Below are 23573 nucleotides of genomic sequence, written 5' to 3'. Positions count from 1 at the left end.
ACCTCCTCTGCACTCTCCCCAGAGCTATTACATCCTTCCTGTAATGTAGTGACCAGAACTGCACACAATACTCCAGTTGTGACCTCACCAGTGTTTTATACGATTCCAACATTATATCCTTACTTTTATATTCCATACCTCTGTCAACGAAGCAGAGGTGGTGGGGGCAACCTGGAGGACCTGCACCCAGGCACACTGCTCGAACTCCAGGACATGTCGAAGTCAGGATGATGACATGGTGGGAGGGGATCTTCAAGGTAGCGTGGCACAGATCGATCTGCTGCCCTCTGCACTCCATGTCATTGTGCCTCCTTGCAACGGCAGCTACAGCTGTGCACTCCCAACGATGATGAAGGCAGCATGTGGCCGGTGGGGTGGGGGTGACACCTGGCATATTTGTGAGAGTGCTGGCCAGCAGCGGGGGAAGGATGCACTGTACCCCTGCAATGGGCAACTGGGCTTGGGGTGAGCCGCCTGCCAGGAGATTAACAGTACAAGTATCACTTATCAGATTTTGCTGCTTAGCTGTTTTGAGCAGGAGGCCCTCGACCTGGAGAGGCACCACACGCCTAGGTCCACTGGAGCTGGAGAAGCTGGGGTTCCACAGGCAGGTATGTATGGCCTGCACTCACGTCACCAGTTGTCTCCCAACATCCATGGCAGTGCTGATTGTTCAGTGAGTGACGTAAGCAACATGGCTGCCCATTGTGTGTGGAATGATGAGCGCATGAAGTTCCGGGGGACAGGAATGTACATTGGCATTGCCCGCAGGCTAAATGATCGAATGTCCTTACTCTTCCTTTCAGGATCAGCAGCGCAGGGCTGGGACCTGAAGCAGCAGGGTTCCCCTCTGGCACCTGAGGAGCATGAAGTTGCACCATCAGAACGTCACACTTTCTCTGCCAGGCAGGCACCAGCGCAGATACTGGCACCTTGGTGGGCATCATGTCTTCAACTAGTGTACTGGATCACAGCGGTGAGAGCACTTCACAGTCGCTGGAGGAGCTGATGGAGACAGAGATTGCCGATGGTGCCAGCAGTCGGAGGACTGCAGGGGCCCAGGCACATGATCAGTCCGTCACCGATGATAAGCCTCTGGAGCCGTTGGCAATGGAGCCAACTGATGAGATGTGGCCGGGCGTGCAGGACCATCTGGTGGAGATACATGAGGTTTGGTTTCAGTGGTGGAGAAGTCTACACGGACTGTAGCCAATGCATTGAGCCTCATGGCTGAGTGCCAAGCTTCCTCCATGGGGAGAGTGACAACTTTCATGGAAAGGGAGCTCCAGGGACAGGATCAGGGGTTCCTGGCATTGCGCTTGGGCCTGCAATCCCTTATAGGGACATTGACCTAATGTGGTCAGTGCGTGTGTAGGCGGTGGTTTGGGCAACAGGTATCTCACCTCGGTGCCCATCTATCTACGTTGAGCAGGGAGGGCCAAACGGACCTCATGTCAGCGGAACAGCTGCCCGTTGTCTCTGCTGGCGCCTCTCAGGGTGCTCTGGATGAGGGCAGCAGCTCCTCCGTCCCTTTGCCAGTGACCACGGCATCCAATGAGACTGTGACGACTGGGGAGATGCCAGCTGTGGAACTGGCCACTCCCTTCCAGGCAAGGCCAGCACAGGCTCCACGGGCCAGAGGACATCCGCCAAGGTCATCGAGGCCAACAGGACATCAGAGGGAGCAGGCTGTCTCAGATGCCAGTGCCAGCAAAGGGTCACCACAAAGACATAGAACACGCAAACGTAAAATGAAGGCACTTTAGGCACATCCCGGGTTCATCACTGGTGGTTTTTTTGTTGGCCCCCCTATGAGTTCCCTCTGATTGTGTGTGAAGTGCAACACCATTTTATTTCTGTTATGTCAAGAGACTTTTGGTACAGCATTAAATTTATGTCATCTAAAATGGCTGGGGGTGCCTCTTGGGCAGGTGGATGAATTCCTGAAACGTTTTGAGTGATTTGTGTATCATTGACATTTATTGACTGGGCCCATGGTCAGTGCTCTTATCCAGACAGATTTTGCACTAAGGTCTCCAGGATGAAGGCTACAGGCCAGATTTGTGTTGGAGATCCATATGTGCTGTGCTAGCTAAAGGTTCCTTGGATTAGAGCGTCCCAGGTGTCCCTGCCTCCTCCTGGAGTATGCCTGGGTCTGCATGTGCTCCCTCATTATTTCCCTGTGCATTCTCATCCTTGGACTCACTGCTGGACTCATCGAGTTCAGCCATAGCCACTCCGTCTACATCTTCTTCATCCATAGCGTCGCCCCTTTGCAATGCATGATTGTGAAGAGCGCAACATGCAACCACTAACAGCGACACACGATCTGGGGTGTACTGCAGTGTGCCCCCGGAACGGTCCAGGCATCTGAAGCGCATTTTGAGAAGACCGATGGTTCTCTCCACCACAGCTCTTGTGAAGGCGTGGCTCCTATTGTGCTGCTGCTTAGCTTCTGTTCTTGGATGGTGGAGAGGCGTCATGAGCCACCTTCTGAGGGGATAGCCCTTGTAACCCAGCAGCCATCCATCTAGCTGGGCTGGAGCACTGAAGAGCCCCGGCACCTGGAAGTGTCTGAGGATGTAGATGTCGTGGGAGCTGCCTGATTACCTTGCACAGACTTGCAGAATCAGCATCCTGTGATCACACACTATCTGCACGTTCATGGAGTGGAAGCCCTTCCTATAGACGAAGGCACCGGGCTCACCTTCTGGCGCCCTGATGGCCACATGTGTGCACTCTATAGTACCCTGGACACGGGGGAAGCCAGGAATGGCCGCGAAGCCTCTGGCTCGCTCTGTCTGGCTGGCCTGATCCCAACAGTAGTGGATGAAGATCAATGCACGCCTGAACAGAGCGTCTGTGACCTGCTTGAAACAAGTGTGGACAGTTAATTGCGAGACACCGCAAAGATCACCCACTGACCCCTGGAAGGAGCCGGAGGCATAGAAATTGAGGGCAGCTGTGATCTCCAGAGCCACAGGCATGAGGTGTCCACCCACACAATTAGCTGAGATCTCTGGACCAATCATCTGATAAATACTGTTGACTGTCTCCCTTGACAAACAGAGCCTCCTTCGGCATGGCACCTCAGACATTTTGAGGTAGCTGCTTCGCTTTCTGTATACCCTGGCAACAGGATCGTACCATCTTCAACGGCCCCCTGCACCTTGGACTGCCTCTTGGCCCTGCGCCCCTTGTGCTTGCGCCTGTCCTCCCAAAGGTGGCTCCCCTGCAGGTTCAATGTGCACTCCTGGCCTCCTCCCACTTCTAGCCCTCCCTTCCTCCTCAGATGAGGTGCCTCCAGTGGAGAGATCACCTGCCATTCCCAGGCTCAGGGAGGCTTCCTGAAACCTACAGGCCCCAAAACAAATCCTCAGTGAAAAGTGCTGACCTGAAGGTTATTATGAGTCCAGTCCAAGCAGCTGCTATGCGTTTGCAACCTCACACAGGCAAGTTTCACTAACTTCTGAGCAGTAACATTTCAATGTCCAAATTCGTGAACCCGCTGAGCCCTCTTCTCCTGCCCGCAGATGAGCTTCATGCAAATTTCTAATACCCGCCTGCCCGTTGCACCTGTGCGACGAGCCGAAGATCACACAGGCGACGCAAACTCCCCGTCAACTGGAGCCTCAGGTGGTCCGTTAATTAAGTACGGTCACGCAACAGACATCGTCATGCGCCCGCTCAGCGAAATATCGTGATGGTGCGCGGTGACGTCGGGACACACGCCTGACGTCACCACGCGTCATGTTACACAACAGTGTGTGGGTCCTGCCCTTCCCCCCCCACCAACACCAACAGAAAAAATCTGCCCCAGGTGTTTCAAGTCTGAAACCAACCTCTAAGTTTGAAATTCAAAAACAACTACAAACAAATATTTCAATGTTGCACACATTGGCCAGGGTTTTCCAGTCGTCGGGCAGGCTCGGCGGGAATCTTTGCGGAGCCGACTGACGCGCACGATAGACTCCGCACCACAATTTCACACAGGCGGGCCAATTAAGGCCAGCCATGCATGGATCGCGAGTGGAGGCAACTATGCAGGCAGGAGGAGGAGGAGGGAGAATCGGGTCCGACGCTCTTCCGCGCATGTGTGTGAAAGAGCGCTTCAATCTCCCTCAGGCACAAGAGCTGCCTCAGGGAGATTGACGCGCAGTTTTAAAAAATAGATAAGGGCGTTAAAAGTTTAATGAAACATGTCCCCTCATGTGACTGTGTCACAGTGAGATGGGACATGTTTTTATTTGCAAAATAAAGTTTTTGTTTCATCAGTATTAGCTTTAGGAAACCTCATCCCGCTCGTAGATGAAGTTTCCTAAAAAATGTAAAGGCCACTTGGCCTTTTCGCTGCCCACCAACCATATGGTTGGACAGGCAGCGTAAAATTCAACTTAATTACCTAGTTCATGGCCTTAACAAGCCTTTTAATTACGGCGGGCGTGCAGCCGACTCTGGTGTGCGCCTGCCGAATGAAATTTCACGCGAGTTCGCAATGATGTCGGGATGCACACTTGAATGTAAAATTCTGTTCATTGTTTGAGTAACTTACATTGAGGATTATATTTTAATTATTATCCGGTTAGGTCTGCTTTCTCTTGTAAAAATAGCAATTTATTTATGCATGCAAAGCATGTGGTCTCCAGTTTCCCACAAATGAGAACACCGAATAGAGGAACTGAAAATTATGAAGGAGCTTGACAGAAGATGTTTTTATTTGTTGAACAATCTAAAACAAAGGGTCAGACATACAAGAGGGTCATCTATAAATCCAGTAAGAAATTCAAAAGAAACATCTTTATCTAGAGAGCGGTTAGAATGTGGATAGCATATATGTGGATATAGAGTAATTGATGCTAACAGCATTGATGCATGTAAGGGGAAGCTAGATAAATATATGGGGGGCAAAGCAACAGCTGATAGGTTTAGATGAAGTAAAGTGGGAGGAGGCTCGTGTGGAGCTTAAATACAGGCATAGACCAGTTGGACTGAGTGGCCTAGTTCTATGCTGTAAATTGTGTGTAATAGCTGAGCTATAAACTATAATTTCATGTTATATTTAGCACATTGTTAGAGTTTTTCAACAGTTTACTGCTCAGTTGTTCAAAGTGTTACAAACCTAGTTTCTCAGCTGATTAAATTGCACTGTGTGTACCAGCACTGTATTGTTCAAAGGGCGGATGGTTAGTTGGTAGGATGTGGGAGTTTACCCTGTGAAGTTGTGCTTCCAAAGCTCTCTTCCAGTAATAAAACACTGAGCCAGTTAATACAGGAGAACAATTACAGGAAAATCCATGTTGAACAGATATTCTGTGGAAGAATTTATCTGCCCTTTGTTGAATAAACTCTAGCTAAGTCAACTCATTTGTATCTGGTTGTTTTAATTTCCCCAGCATTAAACTGCCACACTTCCCCCTAAAACTCATTTGCAAGGCTTTCAATAGATCTTAAGCAACAGCATTTTCAAAGAAAATGTCAAAATACTAATTTTTTGTATTGGCTGCAGAAACAGAGATAGCACAAGAGAAAAAAAAAATGGTTTTCTAATAGATTCAGGGGGGAATTTTCTGTGCCCACTGGCATTGGGCGTGTTCGGCGGCGTGAGCAGACAATATGATGAGAAAGACAAAAATCGGTTCCGCATGATTGTGAAACCGATTTGCAGTTGTCCGCTCTGCCCGTCAGTGGCGGGTGGCGTTTCCCACTGTTGGGAACATCATTGTCACACATCTGCATATCATTTTAAGGCCCAGCTCGCCAGAATTGCACCCCCCACCCCCACACTGGATCATCCAAGTTGTTTCACAACTGTATGTAAGCGACGTGCACCTGGTGAGCTACATTTTGCTCGGGACTTTGATTTTGGTTTACCTACCTTGCTTCAGGCAGCATTCGTGGTCATCTGCGTCAGGCTTCACAGGCAGCACCACATCACTTATAGGGGGCTCATGGGCAGGTCTCTGCCTACCAGACCAGCCATAAGGTGGGTGTGACTTTTCAACAGCTGCAGGACTAGGGCTTGCTTGGGATAGGGGGAGAAGTGGCCTCAGGCAAAGGAAGAGGCTGTAGGATGAGGGTTGTACTGGGGAATGGGGGTGTCCCAGGGTGTGTGTGGACACACAAGTTGATCTGTGCAAGTGGCCTCAACATGGTGAGGAGGAAGTCTCCAAAGGACATGAGGCCAGATGGAGATGTGAGGGTGTGTGTGTGAGGGAGCGAGTGGTGATGTCCTTTGAGCTGGCATTGAGTGAGATGGGCTTGACTATGTGAGTTTAGACTGATGAGATGGTTGCGTTACCCAGGCACGGATGAGATCATTCATCCTCTTTCTGCATTGGACGGCCAACTTCTTCTGTGGGGGTGGAGGACATCAGGGCGCCTCTACAGCGTTCAAAAGGTATTCTGGGGACATGTCACCTGCAGTCTTCTTGCCTTTTGGGATCAATTCTTCTGTGCAGCAGTCCTGGGCTGGAAGCACTGAGAGGTGTGCGCACGGCTGCACTTAAAAATGGTACCCAGCATGAGGATGTGGCGAGGTGGGAAAATGAGAGCCCGCCTGCCATATATATAGCGCGTTTCCCAGGTACGCATGAATAATGAGATGGATTTGGGACGATAAGATGTGAAAAGCTGCCATTGTGGCTGGGGGCGGGGGAGGGGAGTGGGGGGTGTGTGTGTAAAATGTTCTTTTTCATGCCCGCTACCACACTTAGGGCAAATCTGGGACAATTCCTAATGTCTGCTTGTCATTATGGTCAAAAAACTAGTGCCCTGACTGGTTGATTTTATGGTCTTTGCTGAGGTTGAAAAGGCTTGAATAATTCAAATGGATGATTGATCTTATGGTGTCGACCTATCGTTGAAATACGAGGATTCCATTTGTCCAGTAAAGAGAACTATTATTTCATTCCTTTAGCCAAAATGATAATTTTGACAATCACAATTTTTTGCCCAATTAAACATGGGATGCTTCATCACACAGAGGTATTAATTCAGTGATTGGGGTGGCATGAGGCAGGATGTTAGAATTGTGCAACTAAACCTGGGATACTTGTGTGATTATTTGTGTATTTATTTCAGGCTATCTACTTGTTGACGGAATAAGTAACTTTGGAATTGATGTTGGCCATGGCAATTCTTGTGGTTTTCACAACCTTCACAGCTACACATTTGATGATGGCTCAAGTATGACACCAGCAGCATTTAATTATTCTGTGCAACTGTTGTCTGACAGCTCTGTGGAATTTGATAACCATAAGACCAGAAGACTTAGGAGCAGAAGTAGGACATATGGCCCATAGAGTCTGCTCCGCCATTCAATGAGAACATGGCTGATCGGATAATCTTCAACTCCACTTTTCTGCCTTTTCCCCATAATCGTTGATTCCCTGTCTGATTAAAAATCTGTCAATCTCAGCTTTCAATATACTTAACAGCCCAGTCTCTACAGCCCTCTGCAGTAAAGAATTCCATAGATTCACTACCCTCAGAAAAAATTGCTCCTCATCTGTCTTAACTGTCTGTCTTAAATCGGTGGCCCCTTACTTTGAGATTATGCCCTCTGGTCCTAGACCCTCCCACAAGGGGAAACAACCTCTCAGCATCTACTCTGTCAAGCCCCCTAAGAATCTTCTATGTTTCAATGAGGTCACCCCCTCATTCTTCTAAACTCCAATGAGTACAGGCCCAACCTACTCAACCTCTCCTCATAAGAAAATCCCTCCATACCTGGGATCAAGTTAGTGAACCTTCTTTGGACTGCCTCCAGTGCCAGGATATTTTTCCTTAGATAAGGGGACCAAAACTGTTCATAGTATTCTAGGTGTGGTCTAACTAGTGCCTTTTATAGTTTTAGCAAGACTTTGCTATTTTTATACTCCATTCCCTTTGAAATAAAGCCAACATTCCATTTGCCTTCCCTATTACCTGCTGAACTTGTATGCTAGCTTTTTGTGATTCATGCATGAGTGCCCCCAAATCCCTCTGTTTTGCAGCTTTCTGCAGTCTTTCTCCATTTAAATAATATTCAGCTCCTCTATTTTTCCTGCCAAAGTACATAACCTCACATTATATTCCATCTGCCATGTTTTTGCCCGCTCACTTAACTTTCTATATCCCTCTGTAGACTCTTTGTGTCATCCTCAACACTTACATTCCCACCTGTTTTTGTGTCATCTGCAAACTTGGCAATAGTACATTCACTTCCCTCATCCAAGTCATTAATATATATTGTAAATAATTGTGGTCCCAGCACTGATCCCTATGGTATTCCACTAGCTACACGAGGTGCTATCTTCAAAATGCCCCCCTTATCCTAACTCTGTCTTCTGTTAGTTAGCCAATCCTCTATCCAACTTGATTTACTACCACAACACCATGAGCTCTTATCTTATTAAGTAGCCTTAGGTACAGTACCTTATTGAATGCCTTTTGGAAATCCAAACACATTGCATCGGCTGGTTCCCCTTTATCTATCCTGCTTCTTACCTCCTCAAAGAATAGGCATGGTTTCCCCTTCATGAAGCTGTGCTGACTCTGCTTGGTTAGATTATGTACTTCTAAATGCTCTGCTACTACATCCTTTATCATAGACACTACCATTTTCCCAATGACAGATGCTAAGCTAACTTGCCTATAGTCACCTGTTTTTTGTCTCCCTCACTTTTTGAACGAGGGTGCTACATTGGCAGTTTTCCAATCCTCCGGGGCTTTTCCAGGATCTAAGGATGCTTGGAAGATTACTGCCAGTGCATCCAATATCTTTGTAGCTACTTCTTTTTACTGATAGGATGCAATCCATCAGGTCCAGGGGACTTACTGACCTTTAGCCCCATTAGTTTCCCTAGTACTTTTTCCCTCGTGATACTTTTGTATTTATTTCCTCCACCTCTTTGCCCCATGGTTATTTAGTATTTTTGGAATGCTATTAGTGTCTTCTGCCATGAAGACTGATGTAAAGTATTTACTCAACTCCTCTGCCATTTCCAGGTTCCCCATTATTATTTCCCCAGCCTCATTCTCTAAGGGGCCTATGTTCACTTTGGCCTCTCTCTTCCTTTTTATAAATTTAAAGAAGCTCTTACTGTACATTTTTATATTACTTGCTAGTTTACCCTCAAAGTTTATTTTCTCCGTCTATTATCTTTTGTTGGTTTTTAAAACTTTCCCAGTCCTCTGGCTTCCCACTAATCTTTGCCACATTGTATGTGTTTTTCTTTCAATTTGATACCACCCTTAACTTCCTTGGTTAACCATGGTTGGTTTATCCCCTTTCTAGAATCTGTCTTCCTCAGTGGGATATATCTTTGCCATGAGTCATGAACTATTTTCTTAAATGTCTGCCATTGGTCATCTTTTCTGCGAAACTCCTTTCCCAGTCTACTCCAGCCAACTCTAGACTCATTCCTTTGTAATTATCCTTATTTAAGTTTAGCACAGTTGTTTCTGACCCAAGTTTCTCACTTTCAAATTGAATGCTAAATTCTAACACGTTATGGTCACTGTTTCTAGGGGGTCTTTTACTCTGAGATCATTTATTAAACCTGTCTCATTACACATTACCGGATCCAAAATAGCCTGATCCCTGGTTGGATCAACAACATATTGTTCTAGGAAGTTCCGGATACACTCTACAAAATCTTGCTTGTGGCTATCTCTGGCAATTTGATTTTCCCAATCTACATGAAGATTAAATTCACCCATGATTAATGTACTGCCTTTTTACATGCCCTCATTACCTCTGATTTATTTTCTGTCCTACAGTATAGCTACTGTTAAGGGGCCTATAGACTACTCCCACCAGTGTCTTGTTCCCCTTGTTACCTCTTACCTCTATCCATAAGGATTCTACATCTTTCGATCCAAGATCATTTCTTGTTATTGTACTTACGCCATCTCATGCTCACAAAGCTACCCCACCACCCTTCCCTTCCTGCCTGTCCTTTCAAAAAGCCTGCTACGTCTGAAGAACTATGACAACTGTTATGATCCAAGACCAGATCCCTCAATTTTGTTACGATCCCAGGCAAAAGCAACAATTTTGTCAGGATGCAGTAGCTTATTTTTGTAAAGTAGATCACATGTGAAATCCCAGGTACTTACTAAGAGAACAAAGCCATAAGATTCCACAGTATTAAACAAACAGAAGGACTTTTACTGTAGAAACATCAGCAAAGCAAACAGTCAACACTATCTTATACTTTAATATCTAGAATTAGCATGAGGTAAACGTGAATTAACAGGCACACTTTGGTCATGCACACCGCAAACTGCGTGTTAAATGGCAGACACAACCAAGACAGATCCCCCAAATTTTCTCAGCAACCCACCCAGATATCAGTGAATCAGAAAATTTCTTTAAAAGTCTGTCTTCACAAAGGTTTCAGTTCCTGTTTTTTGAAGATCTAGCCTGTGATTTCTCTCAAAAGCCACTGCAACTTAGATTGTCCCAATAACTGCTCACCTTCCAGTTGCTAAATCTCTTCTCCTGAGACTGCAACCCACTGGATTCATAAGGCTGTGCCACAGCATCTTGTTACCAGCACCATTCTAACTCTCTAGCTACACTGAGCAGAACTCCACTGCTCACAAACATTTCTTTTCCCCAATTCCCAGTTTACAAAGCCAACTGCTGTTGTTCACTTCAGCCTCACTGGGCTGTTAAGTGCCCTGGGCTTCTCAACGTCAATCTACTCAGCAGCATGAAGCAAGCAACCTTCTGCTGCCCCTCCAGCTCCAGACAGAGTGGAGCGATCACTGCTCACCAAGGGCTGCAGTTTCCTCTGCAGCATCAAGGTAATGGCAACACTTCAGCCACTATCTAGCTGATTCTCCACTTCATCTGCTCCTTAAGGACTGCAATTCATTCTGCCCCTTGAACTAATTGGTGTGACCTGTTAATATCTCTCTAAAGGGTTCCATCCCCTGTTCTGAGGCAGGATCAAATGTATCAAATCCTAGTGCATCCTGTGTCTCAAATATTACAATCTCAGGTCAATCAAGGGTCACCCCCACCACCACTACCATGGGTGCCACATGACAAAAAAAAAATCCCAAAAAAGTATTGCTTACATCACACAATTTAAATGTAGATTAACCTTGTTTTCTGGCTAAGGTTATTCCAAATTGATCCAGTGAAAAATGCATTTAGTACATAGGAACATACAAATTAGGAGCAGGAGTAGGGCACTTGGCCCCTCGAGCCTGTTCCACCATTCAATAAGATCATGGCTGATCTGACTACAACGTCAACTCCACATTCCCGCCTACCCCTGATAGCCTTTCACCACCTTGCTTATCAAGAATCTATCGAGCTCCACCTGAGAAATATTCATAGACTCTGCTTCCACCGCTTCTTGTGGAAGAGAGTTCCAAAGGCTCACTACCCTCAGAGAAAGAAATTCTCATGACCTGTCTTAAATGATGACCACCTATTTCTAAACAATGACGCCTAGGGTGGGATTTTCTGTCCCCACCCGCCGCCGGGATCATCCGGTCCCACCGAACATCATAGGACTTTTGGCTGGGCCGCCGCATCTTCCGCGGCGGGTCCCAACATGAGAGAGCCAGAAAATCCTGGCCCTAGTTTTAGATTCTTGCACAAGAGGAAACATGCTTTCCACAACGACCCTGTCAAAAGACCCCTCAAGATCTTATATGTTTCAGTCAAGTTGCCTTTATTCTTCTAAATTCGAGTGGATACAAGCCTAACCTGTCCAACCTTTCCTCATAAGACAAGTCACCATTCCAGGTATTAGTTTAGTAAACCTTCTTTGAACTGCTTCCAATGCGTTTACATCTTTCCTTAATTAAGGAGACCAATACTTACAAAGTACTCCAGATATGGTTTCATCAGTGCCCTGTATAAATGAAATATAACTGCTTTACTTCTGTATTAAATTTCCCTTGCAATAAACTATAACATTCTATTAGCTTTCCTAATTACTTGCTGTAGCTGTGTACTAATCTTTTGTGATTCATGCAATAGGACACCCAGATCCCTCTGCATCTCAGAGCTCTGCAATCTCTCACCATTTAGGTAATGTTTTTTTAAATTCTTCCTGCCAAAATGGATAATTTCATATTTGCCCACATTATACTCTATTTACCAGATCTTTGCCAACTCACTTAACCTATCTATATCCCCTGGTAGCCTCCTTATGTCCTCTTCACAACTTACTTTCTACCTACCATTGGGTCATCAGTAAATTTAGCAACCATGTGTTTGGTCCCTTCATCCAAGTCATTCATATAAATTGTAAGAAGTTGAAGCCCCAGCATTGATCCCTGTGGCACACCACTTGTTATTTCTTGCCAACCAGAAAATTATCCATTTATGCCTACTCTCCATTTCCTGTTAGCCAGCCAATATTTAATCCATGCCGATATGTTACCCCCTACACCATGAACTTTTAGTTTCCGCAATAACCTTTGACATGGCACCTTATCTAATGCCTTCTGGAAATCCAAGTACAGTATGTGCAGCGGTATCCCACCTTTATCCACCGCACACCAGCACTTGTTCAAAGAACTCCAATAAACTGGTTAAACGTGATTTCCCTTTCACCAAACCATGTTGACTCTGTCTGATTACCTTGCATTTATCTAAGTGCCCTGCTATAACATTCTCAATAATAGCTTCTAACATTTTCCCTAGGATAGATGTTAAGCTAACTGGTCCTTCACTAAACTTGCTGCAGGTGTGCCCTTTGTAGCCACAAGGAATTGATTTCATCAGGGAGAAAATCCACAAATCTTTTGCTACCAAGAAGCACAGTTTAGTAACTCTATTCCATGAGTTCCTCCTCTGACACTTGTCTGTTGATCCCAAGTGCCTACACCTACAAGTCCTCACCCTTGGATAAGATCTGTTTTACAGCCCAACAACTGTGAGCCTGCAGCTCCTATGTATTCTGCTACACATGCCTTTTTAAAAACATCCATAAAGGTTAATATTGGGTTGTCCCAGTGTCATCACAGAATTTTTCACACATGCCATCCCTGTTTGAAAAGACATAACTAACAAAGGAATTTAAACAGAATAAAGACTTCAATAAAACAAAAAGAAGTTATAAAACAAAATCATATTATTACTAGTGCCCGCAAGATACTATTCCTTGCAGTGCCTACTGGTTGCTGAAGAGACCAAGTGGAAGCAAATTCAGGGGCCCCCAGGCATGGACAAAGACTACGCGAGAGAGGCAGGAGCAGGAGCAAATACATAAGAAAATCCAGCACCCAATCTGACACCTTAGCAGTAGCTAAAGGTTAGCAGTGCTTGGTTAATGTGAAGCCTGAAGTTGAGGAGCAATCACTTCAAATAACTAAACAAAAGTTGCAACCTCTCACGTGTAGCAAATACATGAAACACAGACTCATCCAGACTGCAAAAGCTACTAACACCATGGGAGTCTGAAATAGCTTAAAAGCCTAGTGCAAGGGACTGCTGCACGCAATACTCTCCAGGCCAGGTCCCCAGTGATGTAGATTCCTGCACAGAGAGCACTCTACTGCTGCCCATCCCCCACCTCTGCCAGATGGAGGGATGAATGCCAAGTCCCAATTTACATGTGACACATGATAACCATAACAACAGTATAAATTTTCCTGTGCTGTGGCTGGATTTCTTGAGGAGTTGCATCCTGTTCTTGCCAGTTCTGAGTTGCACTTATGGATAACAGGTGTGCAAGGCTCTCAAGATTGTAGGATCAGAGGGCTGATCTACTCTCACTAGATCAACTACATATATGTATGCGTGGATAAACACTCACAGCTAATGAGATTCATTGGTATTTTGCTGACAGCTTTGCCGATTTGCATCCAATTATCAGAAAACGTGAGGCATTGCTGTATCTTGCTACTGTCATGCTGGCACCACATTTTCCAAGATCTATCAACACTTCTTCCCCGCACCACCCCCCACCCCACAACCCTCAGGAATCCTTTACATCTGCCTCGTCATCAAATATGTGAATCACCCACTGTAGGAAGCATTTTTTTATACTAAGGGCTGCAGCCAAATGTCTGTTGAGGCACTGGGTGTAAATTTGATTTTGCAAAATACTGGAAAATGAGCGATATTGAATCAACTGTTACACATCACTCCCAATATTCACTTAATCAAAATCAGCAGAAAAGAAAATCAAGAGAGATTGAAAACTGACTGGCAATTCACAATCACTCGTTTTACACTGCTACACATAGACAAAATTATCCCATTTGCCTTCTCCATTTGAACGTTTGAGCTGATATCATGCTGATTAGGATTTGCCTTGAGTATCAATGACATAAATAGCCAGAAAGTTCATGGTGAATACAATGTGCTAAGTCAGAATGATGACTACAGACATTAGCAGCAAAGCTTTTGGACAAGCTTTTCCAATGTGTGTGGTGAAAAATTATGGCCAGGACATTTCAAACGGTGCCATCCGAAGAGTTGGTGGGGAACACGTCCCTGCCGGTTCTGTCAGCGCCACAGCCATTTCACGCTCCGAGTGTTAATTGGCTGCAGGCAGGACTTCCGCCCCTCAATCGTGAGGAAGTCATGCCTTAGTGAGCTGCTGGCCAACTGATTGGCTGGCAGCTCTCCAGTCCCTGCAGGAGCTGCAGTGGACAGAAGAGGAAGTGCATTAAGAGACAGAGCCTAAGTCCTGGAACTGGATGGAAAGACCTGGGGCGTTTGATGGAAAGTGTGCTATTGGGATGCCTGAATAAGAGGCTGGGGGGTGGGGGGGAAAGTTGGGGGTAGGATGGTGGGGGCAGGGAGGTCAAGTGGCCACCAGACCTCAAGGGGGCACCTGAAGTTAGAAGGAGGACGCTTCTGATGGAGAAGACACCCCCCCACCCACCACAAAGCCCCTAAGCCCCATCATTCCTGAGCTCCCCAATGCCCAGGAAATCCTCCCGCCAATCTAAAAATTGAGCATGAGCATTGGGGAAGCACAGCACGGAGAGAGCAGAGCAGGGAGAGAGTACTGGATAACCGGAGCATGGGGTTGGTGGGGGATTGGAGGAGGGCAGAACATGCCTTCGACCACCTTATACTTGCTTATTTTCAACCATCATGCCCTGGGCAGTCGCCCATCTGTTAGAACCACCAAAGGTGCGTGAACCCGAGTTTGAGAACCACTGATTTCGACATTTAGACATACAGTGTTGCATTTTAAAGATATTGTTAAGTAGGGCAAATGTTTTATTGTGCTTCTGAACTCCTCGGACTCCTGCCTACTCCATGCTCATGTTAAGAATAGAGAGACTCTGTAGTGAAAAACAGACATCCATTTTACTGAAATCCGCTAGTTAAATATCCATTTTCATAAAAACGTTAATTAAACGTTCTATGCATGCAGCATTTTCATAATATAAGCAATATATAGCATTATAATTTAAATAGGAAAGTCCATGATAACTAACCCACATGAAAAGGGGCCCTAGGAATAAAAAGTTTGAGAATTACTAGCCTAAAGAATGCACGTATGCCTCATAGTTATGATTCTCAACCAAATTCCCTCAAGTTCCAATAAGTATTGAGGGATTTGGCACTGGGATGTCTACAGCCTTGGCAGTATGGTGTAGTTAAGATGGATAAATGTCCATGTGGCTAAATTTAAATGTGATCCCCTTGTTAAGATTACACCCAGTAAAAGAACTTCTGCTTCTACCCTAGGAGTCCTCTGCATTAATGCCGCAGATTTTCAATCACCTCTTTCTGTTGTGATAGCCCATGAGCTTTTGGGGAAAGAATCTATATTTAATGTCGGGGTTACGGTTCCTTTAAGAACTAGTTTTCTCCAGGGATTGATTTCTGGTTAAGCACATGGGCTTTCAGTAAATGCTCATGTGACTGATAGAATAGCAAAGGAATAACAGGAAGTTAATTATAGGGGTGAGTAGATTGTGGGTGTGGCTCTGGTCTTAAGCAGGGTTTTCAGTTTTAGTTTTTAGAACAATCTGGCTGCAGAGCAGGGAACATCTCTTTCCAGCAGAGCTCATTTGAAATTCAGTGTGGTAGGTTGAAAGAGCTTAAACCTCTTATTCACTGAAGGACTCCTAGCAGTGAGTTAAACATCTGGGATAGCCAAGCTGAGAAGACAGACACTTCTAGAGTTGAAGAAAATTAGAACCAGGAGAGTGCTGACTTGAGGTGGCTACACTTAAGACACCAGCTATGCCTGTGTTGAATTGGGAGTTGACAACCATGGGACATTTGGAGGAGGTTTGAATAGAAAACCTTACTGGAAGTAAGTGGACGGCCCAAGAAATCTCAACCCTTATACAAATCTTTGAAGCAATACTCAAACCAAATAGTTCATCTTGCAAATTTTGATAAGTATCTGATGTGAGTCTTCCGGGTGTCAGTCAAATGTGTGTAGAAGGAAATTTGAGTTAAGAAGTTCGGGTTAGAAAATAAGTAACTGCATCCATTGTAATTTTAATATCTTTAATGTAACTGACTGTTTAAGTTAGAGTGTAGTTATGAATATTCATAGTTTGGTTTTTGTTCAGTAAAATTCTTTTGATTTAAACCATGAACCTTGTGGTTTCATTCTTTTAGCAAATACTTGTGTTTTCAGATTCTAAATTAAATAACATTTTAATAAATATTGTCCAGGTCTTGCAGCAGTCCATGTCCAAATGCAGCAAGACCAGGACAACTTCCAGGCTTGGGCTGACAAGTGGCAAGTAACATGCCACACAAGTGCCAGACAATGACCATCTCCAACAAGAGAGAATCTAACCATCATCCATGACATTCAATGGCATCACTGAATCCTCCACTATCAACATCCTGGGGGTGAACATTGACCAGAAATTGAACTGGACTAGCTATATAAATACTGTAGTTAGAAGAGCAGGTCAGAGGCTAGGAATCCTGCGACAAATAACTCACCTCTTGACTTCCCAAAGCCTATCCACCATCTACAAGGCACAAGCCAGGAGTGTGATGGAATACTTCCTACTTGTAAGGATGAGTGCAACACTCCCACAGCACTCAAGAAGCTTGACAGCATCCAGGGCAAAGCAGCCCACTTGACTGGCACCATATTCACAGACATTCATTCTCTCCACCACCAACGCACAGTAGCAGCAGTGTGTACCATCTAAAAGATGCACTGCAGGAATTCATCAAGGCCCCTTCAACAGCACCTTCCAAACCCATGACTGCTATCATCTAGAAGGATAAGGGCAGCAGATAGGTGGGAACACCATCTCTTGGGAGCTCCCCTCCAAGTCACTCACCATCCTGACTTGGAAGTATATCACTGTTCCTTCACTGTTGCAGGGTCAAAATCCTGGAACTCCCTTCCTAACAGCATGGTGGGTGTACCTACACCACATGGACTGCAACAGTTCAAAGGTAGCTCACCATTACCTTCTCAAGGGCAACTAGGGATGGGCAATAAATGCTGGCCCAACCAGCGAAGCCCATGTCCCGTGAATGAATTAAAAAAAATCATAATTTTCTAAAAATAAATGAACACACACATTACTGGTCTCTATTGAGATCCTAATACTGTTAAGCAGCATTGCCTCACAGACACATCTAACTGTAATATTTGTGATTAACGACAAATGCCATTCAAACCATTAGTGACGATGGGGAAGTAGTTGAATTTTTTTTTTCAAAGCGGGCACTATAATGTATCCTTTTCACTATGATCCTGCATAGATTATACAATAAGATTTAATTGTGAAATTAAAATAAAATCAGAAATATACAGGTAACCAAAGATTTACATGCATTGATTGCAGTACTCACAAACCTCCCCAAAAGAACAGTTGTGTTAAAATTCTGCATAGTTCTGATTTTGATTTGACAAACCGAAACTCCAACGCGAAAGGAGCTTAAGCTCCAGCAAGCTTGTCTGTAAAGACTGATAGAATTTGTACAAATCCATTCTTGCCTCTGATGTTTTGGCACAAGCACCAGACAGAATGGATCCCCTGTTGTTTCATTCTTTCACGTCGAGGGATGGGAGATAAAAGTCTGAACTCTAGAAATAACCGTCCTAGTGTTAAAACTTAGGATTTGAAATAGTTGGGACCAGTGTTTTAAATCTGGACGTTGCTTGGTATTATGGATCAACTGCCTGAAACCCAATAATTATCTCCAGAAATCACTCACCTGCACCAGTGGTTACCACAAGCTTGGCTCTGCTACGAGCTCCATCTCCTTTTGTTGTGTAAGCTGTCACAGTGACAGAGTAGGTCGTTTCAGGCAAAAGCCCAGAAATGATCATCTCCTGTACACAAAAAAGGCAAAAAAAAAAGAAAAGAAATAAACACAACAATGAGAAATGTAGTTTTAGGTCATCAGTCAGGTATTATTCAGGTCTCTGAGCAATAAGGGAATAGAGCAAATTGTATGGTGCTACATGTAATCTATCCTGTATGTTTAACATGTATTAACCTTTTGAGTAACAGATGTTGTCAGTGTTTAAAATACACGTTTATTTTTCTTCCAAGCATTTTCTGTACATTTCAAATGTTTAACAGCGAACCTCAGTCAGAAAGTGTAAAGAAACTTACTTTTTTTTTAAATTCATCGTACTGTGACAATAGACATAATTTTACACTTTGATATAAAAGCTGTTACACATGCTGTGTTTGTGCAGTTGTGAAATCAATTATTTAATTATTTAATTGTTGTACACTTTAAAAGAACAAGTGACAAAGGCAGAATTTATTGTAATTTGTTCTTATATGTTCTCTGCCTAAGTAGAAATACAGATTTAGATTTCTGATGTCACTGCCTGGGTGGTGATCAGTTGGAGAGGATCTGGGGCAGTGGTCAGACAGGACGGATATGGGCAGTAATTTTTATAACATTGATTTAACTGGAATAAAAAGCTTTCCATGTTCTGTAAAGGGTAGACGATCCACTCCGCCAGATTACTGCCAGACATTGAAGTCAAAATGTACCCCAGGGCACCTTCCTGACTAAAAGAAGCTAAGGCATTAATGATACATAGCAACCTTTCAGCACTACAGATGGTAGTCAGTTGCTTGACTGACAAATACAACTGAAGATGTTGAGATGTGGACAAAAGTTAAATGATTTAAAGAACTGGTGCTGAAAGATGGTTAAAACTGTATTCCTCCACAACTCTGACTGCAACAGTTAATACCACTCACAAAATTATGGGCTCCTAATAATAAATGAGACATTCTAAAACATGTTATAACAATTATGAATAAATATCAATGCAATATAATGTTTTTTTTAGGGCTTACTGCACTTGCATCCTACACAGGCAGAGCAGTATTATACACGTGGCACTGTACCACAACAGCTTTACAGGCCCAATGTGAAAGGATAATGAGCAGCTTTATTTACAAGTAGATTTGAATCTCATGTTTTCAGGCGTTGCACTTTTTTGTGAGTAGTGGAGGTCTGGTGCAATTATAGAATTGGTACACTTCTGCGAAGTAGAATGTGGCGAAATGCAATTGTAACATTTGCTGGTGAGAAAAAAGTAATTTTTCTGTTGACAATATAACCAGTGATCATTCATAATAGAGGCCCTTGAAAACACTTAATGAAGCTGGACATTTTGCACACAGTGCACCATCTCCCTGGAGCCCATGAACTTCTTGGTTAGATAAGAGGCACCTGATGAATTCCAGAGAGTTTTGGTGAAGTCTCTGTTGAGACTTCCTACTAAAAACATCAGCTTTTTCATGGGGTTTGAGGGTCTCTACAAAGGAACATGTACTTATTGCACAATGTACCATCCTGCGATACTACTGATCAGACAAGTGCATAGTTCTTTTCTAAATTGAGTGGTAGTATGTGTAAGTATGTAAATACATATATCAATCAAATCATTTAATCCCAATAATTACAACACACAGGGTAACTCCCTGAGGCACCTTTCCCAAAATCAACACGTAGTGTTTCATTCCATGCAATGTGTTCACTCCAAAAGAGTAAAATAAATGCACAAGTTAGTACAAAATAAAACTTACAAAAAAGTCTTGATGACCAGTTAGTGCATGCAGTGCAGCACACCAACAAAAAATGTTCATACATGAAATAAAATTTGCAGGGAGACATTGTGTGAAGACACTAGGAAGTTAACAACAAACACAAGTTTGTAGTTGTCCAATTATGCTTTACTCACATGTTCAGCAGAGTCATCAGTTTCCCACTGATTGAGACAAAACAAGATCGATAGAAAGAAAAGATATAGAATAAAGTAATGATTTTAAATGTGTATTGAACTCTGAACTTTTGCTTCAAAATCATTTCTTTTATTCATTCTTGGGATTGAGTGTCGCTGGCAAGACCAGCATTTGTTGCAATCCTTATTACCCATGAGAAGGGTATAACAAAATATTGAAATGTGAAGAGGTGCATGTTGTCAAAGCCTCATACTGTTGATTTTATTATATGTTTTAGTGAAAGTAGTTTTTAGAATTTGTTGAGGTTTAATAGAATTCTTATTGAGGAAGGTTTGTTTCTTACTGCACTTAAAGACTTAAACACATATTTAAAAGGCCTGCTCATATTTCAATTTGGCCGAAGCTAGAAAAATATTTGGGGCAGAATTTCACACTGCTGGGATTTTATGGTCCCGCTGAAGTCAATGGACTTTTGAACGGCTCACTGCATTTTATGGCCCTGTCCCTGCCGCGATAGGGCCATAAGATTTTGCCCTTAATTTATCACCTCATCATCTTCTTTTCTCTATGAAAGGGTGATTTTATATAAATTTTCACCTCACATAAAATTATGAGCTTTTTAGTTATATAAATTAACTGTGTGTTACTAGGTTAGTTGAGTGAACTGAACTGGTAGAGGCAATCAATATGGGCTTGTGCCCAACAGAGATAAAGGTAATGGCCTAGAATTTGCTGCAATGTTGAATCTGGCAACTAACATGCTGCCTGATGCTCCAATGCCAAATCTATGTCAAATTTTGCTGGAGAACTGATGAGAATACGCTGCTGTGGGCATAGTACGAATTACAAGTGGTGCAGCCATTGTCAAATACACATCCAAGGTGACAAAGCTGGACGCAAAACAGATTACTTAACATTTCCATACAAGTTGTGGTTCATTATCTTTAACAGTTTTTAACTCTGAATATTGATTTATGATTATTAGCTTTTGAGTTGATTATTTAGTAATTGTCCCCTGAATCATGTGCGATCCCCAGCAATATTTCATTACTGACAACAATCCATATGAGCTCAATAAATATTAACATAAAGACACAAGAACACAAGACAAGATCGATCGGGGAGATCCCCTGGCTGCCAAAGCACTTATTCCCATTAACTAAGATTTAAAGTTTAAAATTGAGTGCCTGAAAAAAGTCAGTAAAAATGATATCCTCAAGGATTCCTTTAAGATTGAGGTAACGTAAAACTTTAAGCTTATTGTAAAATTATACCCTTCCTCTGTGTGTACCAATGCCTGATTAGGATTATGATCAAGATATCCTACTATGTTGGATTGTTATTTATTGGATAGAAATAGTTTCAATCGCTCAGCAGGTTGTTTAAAATAGCTGAGATGATGACAATGGCATTAATTCAGCAAACTCATCTACAAGATTGGATGGATTTTCTGGCCCCGCCCACTGCCTGGATCGTCCGGCCTTGCTGAAAGTCAATGGGCTTTTGGCTGGGCCGCTGCACCTCCCGCGGCAGGTCCCATCACAAGGGGGCCGGAAAATCCCAGGGTGGGAGGACAGGGGGAGGTGCAATGTGGAGGTGTGATAAACAGCCCTGTCCAAATATTTTTTGCGAGAGTCTTTGTGGAGCAGTGCAAATAGTCAGCACCTATAATTTCCTATAACTTGTGCACCGTAATAATGAGGTGCACTGTAGTTGCACCATTACTGTGGATTTATCCATTATGCCCTTGGTACTGGTCTTGCTGAGCCAAGTACTCCCACTAATGAAAGGCAGGCAGGTGGCCTGCTTCAATATTATGGTCCATGGCACTCTTTATCAGCGGTTAGGGGACCACAGTGGTGGTTAGTTGAAGATTTACCCACCAGGCTGCATTCTTTTCTGTAAAGCTAAGCTTCAGAACTACTTTCTCATATTCCATTGTACCCATGCTGATGGAACATTGCCTTTCATACAGCACCATGCTCACTCGGTGGACAGCGGGACATTGAGGTCAATGTGCTTTTCTACTTTTACAAGAAGTGCCTGAGAAATATAAAGTGCCTCCATCAGCAGTTACCTGCACACATGGGGCTGATGAAAGCTAACAAATTCTAGAGGATTCTAAGTATATTTGTCAAAGTAATTGGACTGAGACCACTCAAACCCAATTTATTTAAATCATTTTCTATTGACTCATTAAGGGAAGATGAGATGGCTTTGGTGATCTGCATTTGATAGATTAGAACAAAGAGAAACAATTTACTGTAAAGTTATTGGGATCTATGGAGTAAGCCATAGGATACATGGATAAATTAAATATCTAACATTGAAAACAATGATTGCCATCAAGTCAGTATTATTCCTAAAAGGGGCTCTCAACAACAATAGATCTAAGGTGAATTTCCTGCAATATACTTAAAATCAATTTTGGTTTTATTTATTTTTTCATGGGATGTGGGTGTCACTGGCTAGGCCAGCATTTGTTGTCAATCACTAATCGCCCTTGAGAAGGTGGTGGTGACTCACTTTCTTGAACTGCTGCAATCTGTCTGGTGTAGATACAGCCACAGTGCTGTTAGAAAGGGAGTTCCAGGATTTTGACCCAGCAAGTGAAGGAACAATGATATAGCACCAAATCAAGGTGGTGTGCATCTTGCAGGGAAACATGCAGGTGGCGGTGTTCTCATGCATCAGCTGCCCTTGTCCTTCTAAGTGGTAGAGGTCACAGGTTTGGAAGGTGCTGTCAAAGGAGGCTTGATGAGTTGCTGCAGTGCATCTTGTATTTGGCACACACTGCTGCCACTGTGGATGGTGGAGGGAATGAAAGTTGAAGGTGGTGACTGGGGTGCCAACCAAGTGAGCTGCTTTGTCCTGGATGGTGTCGAGCTTCTTGGTTGTTGTGGGAGATGCAATCATCCAAGCAACTGGAGAGTATTCCATCACACTCCTGAATTTTGCCTTGTGATGGACAGGCTTTGCGGAGTCAGCAGGTATGTTACTCGCTGCAGAATTCCCAGCCTTTGACCAACTCTTGCATCCACAATGTGTGTGTGCTGGTCCAGTTAAGTTCCTGGTAATGGTAACATCCCAGGGTGTTCATAGCGGGGCATTCAGTGATGGTAATGGCATTGAATGTGAAGGGGAGCAGGTTAGATTCTCTCTTGTTGGAGATGGTCATTGCTGGGCGCTTGTGTGGTGTGAATGTTACTTACCACTTATCAGCCCAAACCTGAATAACACTGGAAAAACTATCACTATGATCTGGGCTAACATAGTGGTATTTGCTTTCATAATGTTACTGTGTTCTGTTAATGGGCCTGCAGTTGTGGTTGAGAGCTCCCATTTAAATTTAAAATTGAGGCAATGAAAAAAATTAATGTCCTTAAAGCAGAGGAAAACAAAGTCACAGTTAGGATATGGAGGTAAATAATATTATTGAATACACCAGG

The 23573-nt window shown here is 43.7% G+C and overlaps 1 protein-coding gene across 12 annotated transcripts in view; it reads right to left on the bottom strand.

Annotated features, from left to right (window-relative positions):
- The window catches only part of LOC121276898 (receptor-type tyrosine-protein phosphatase delta), a 612167-nt gene that overhangs the window by 144380 nt on the left and 444214 nt on the right, over positions 1-23573 (bottom strand). For 7 of the 12 annotated variants that reach the window (XM_041185518.1, XM_041185525.1, XM_041185519.1 and 4 more), the window contains 2 exons: positions 20124-20150; positions 18125-18242 (listed from right to left, as the gene is read on the bottom strand). In XM_041185518.1, coding sequence (XP_041041452.1) covers positions 18125-18242; positions 20124-20150 — 145 coding nt within the window. The remainder of the gene's footprint in view (positions 1-18124; positions 18243-20123; positions 20151-23573) is intronic. The other 5 variants (XM_041185522.1, XM_041185523.1, XM_041185530.1 and 2 more) reach the window with 1 other exon arrangement.

The sequence above is a fragment of the Carcharodon carcharias genome, chromosome 4 (genome assembly GCF_017639515.1).
Source record: "Carcharodon carcharias isolate sCarCar2 chromosome 4, sCarCar2.pri, whole genome shotgun sequence".
In the NCBI taxonomy this organism is placed as follows: domain Eukaryota; kingdom Metazoa; phylum Chordata; class Chondrichthyes; order Lamniformes; family Lamnidae; genus Carcharodon; species Carcharodon carcharias.
This window is presented reverse-complemented; position numbering and strand designations above follow the sequence as displayed.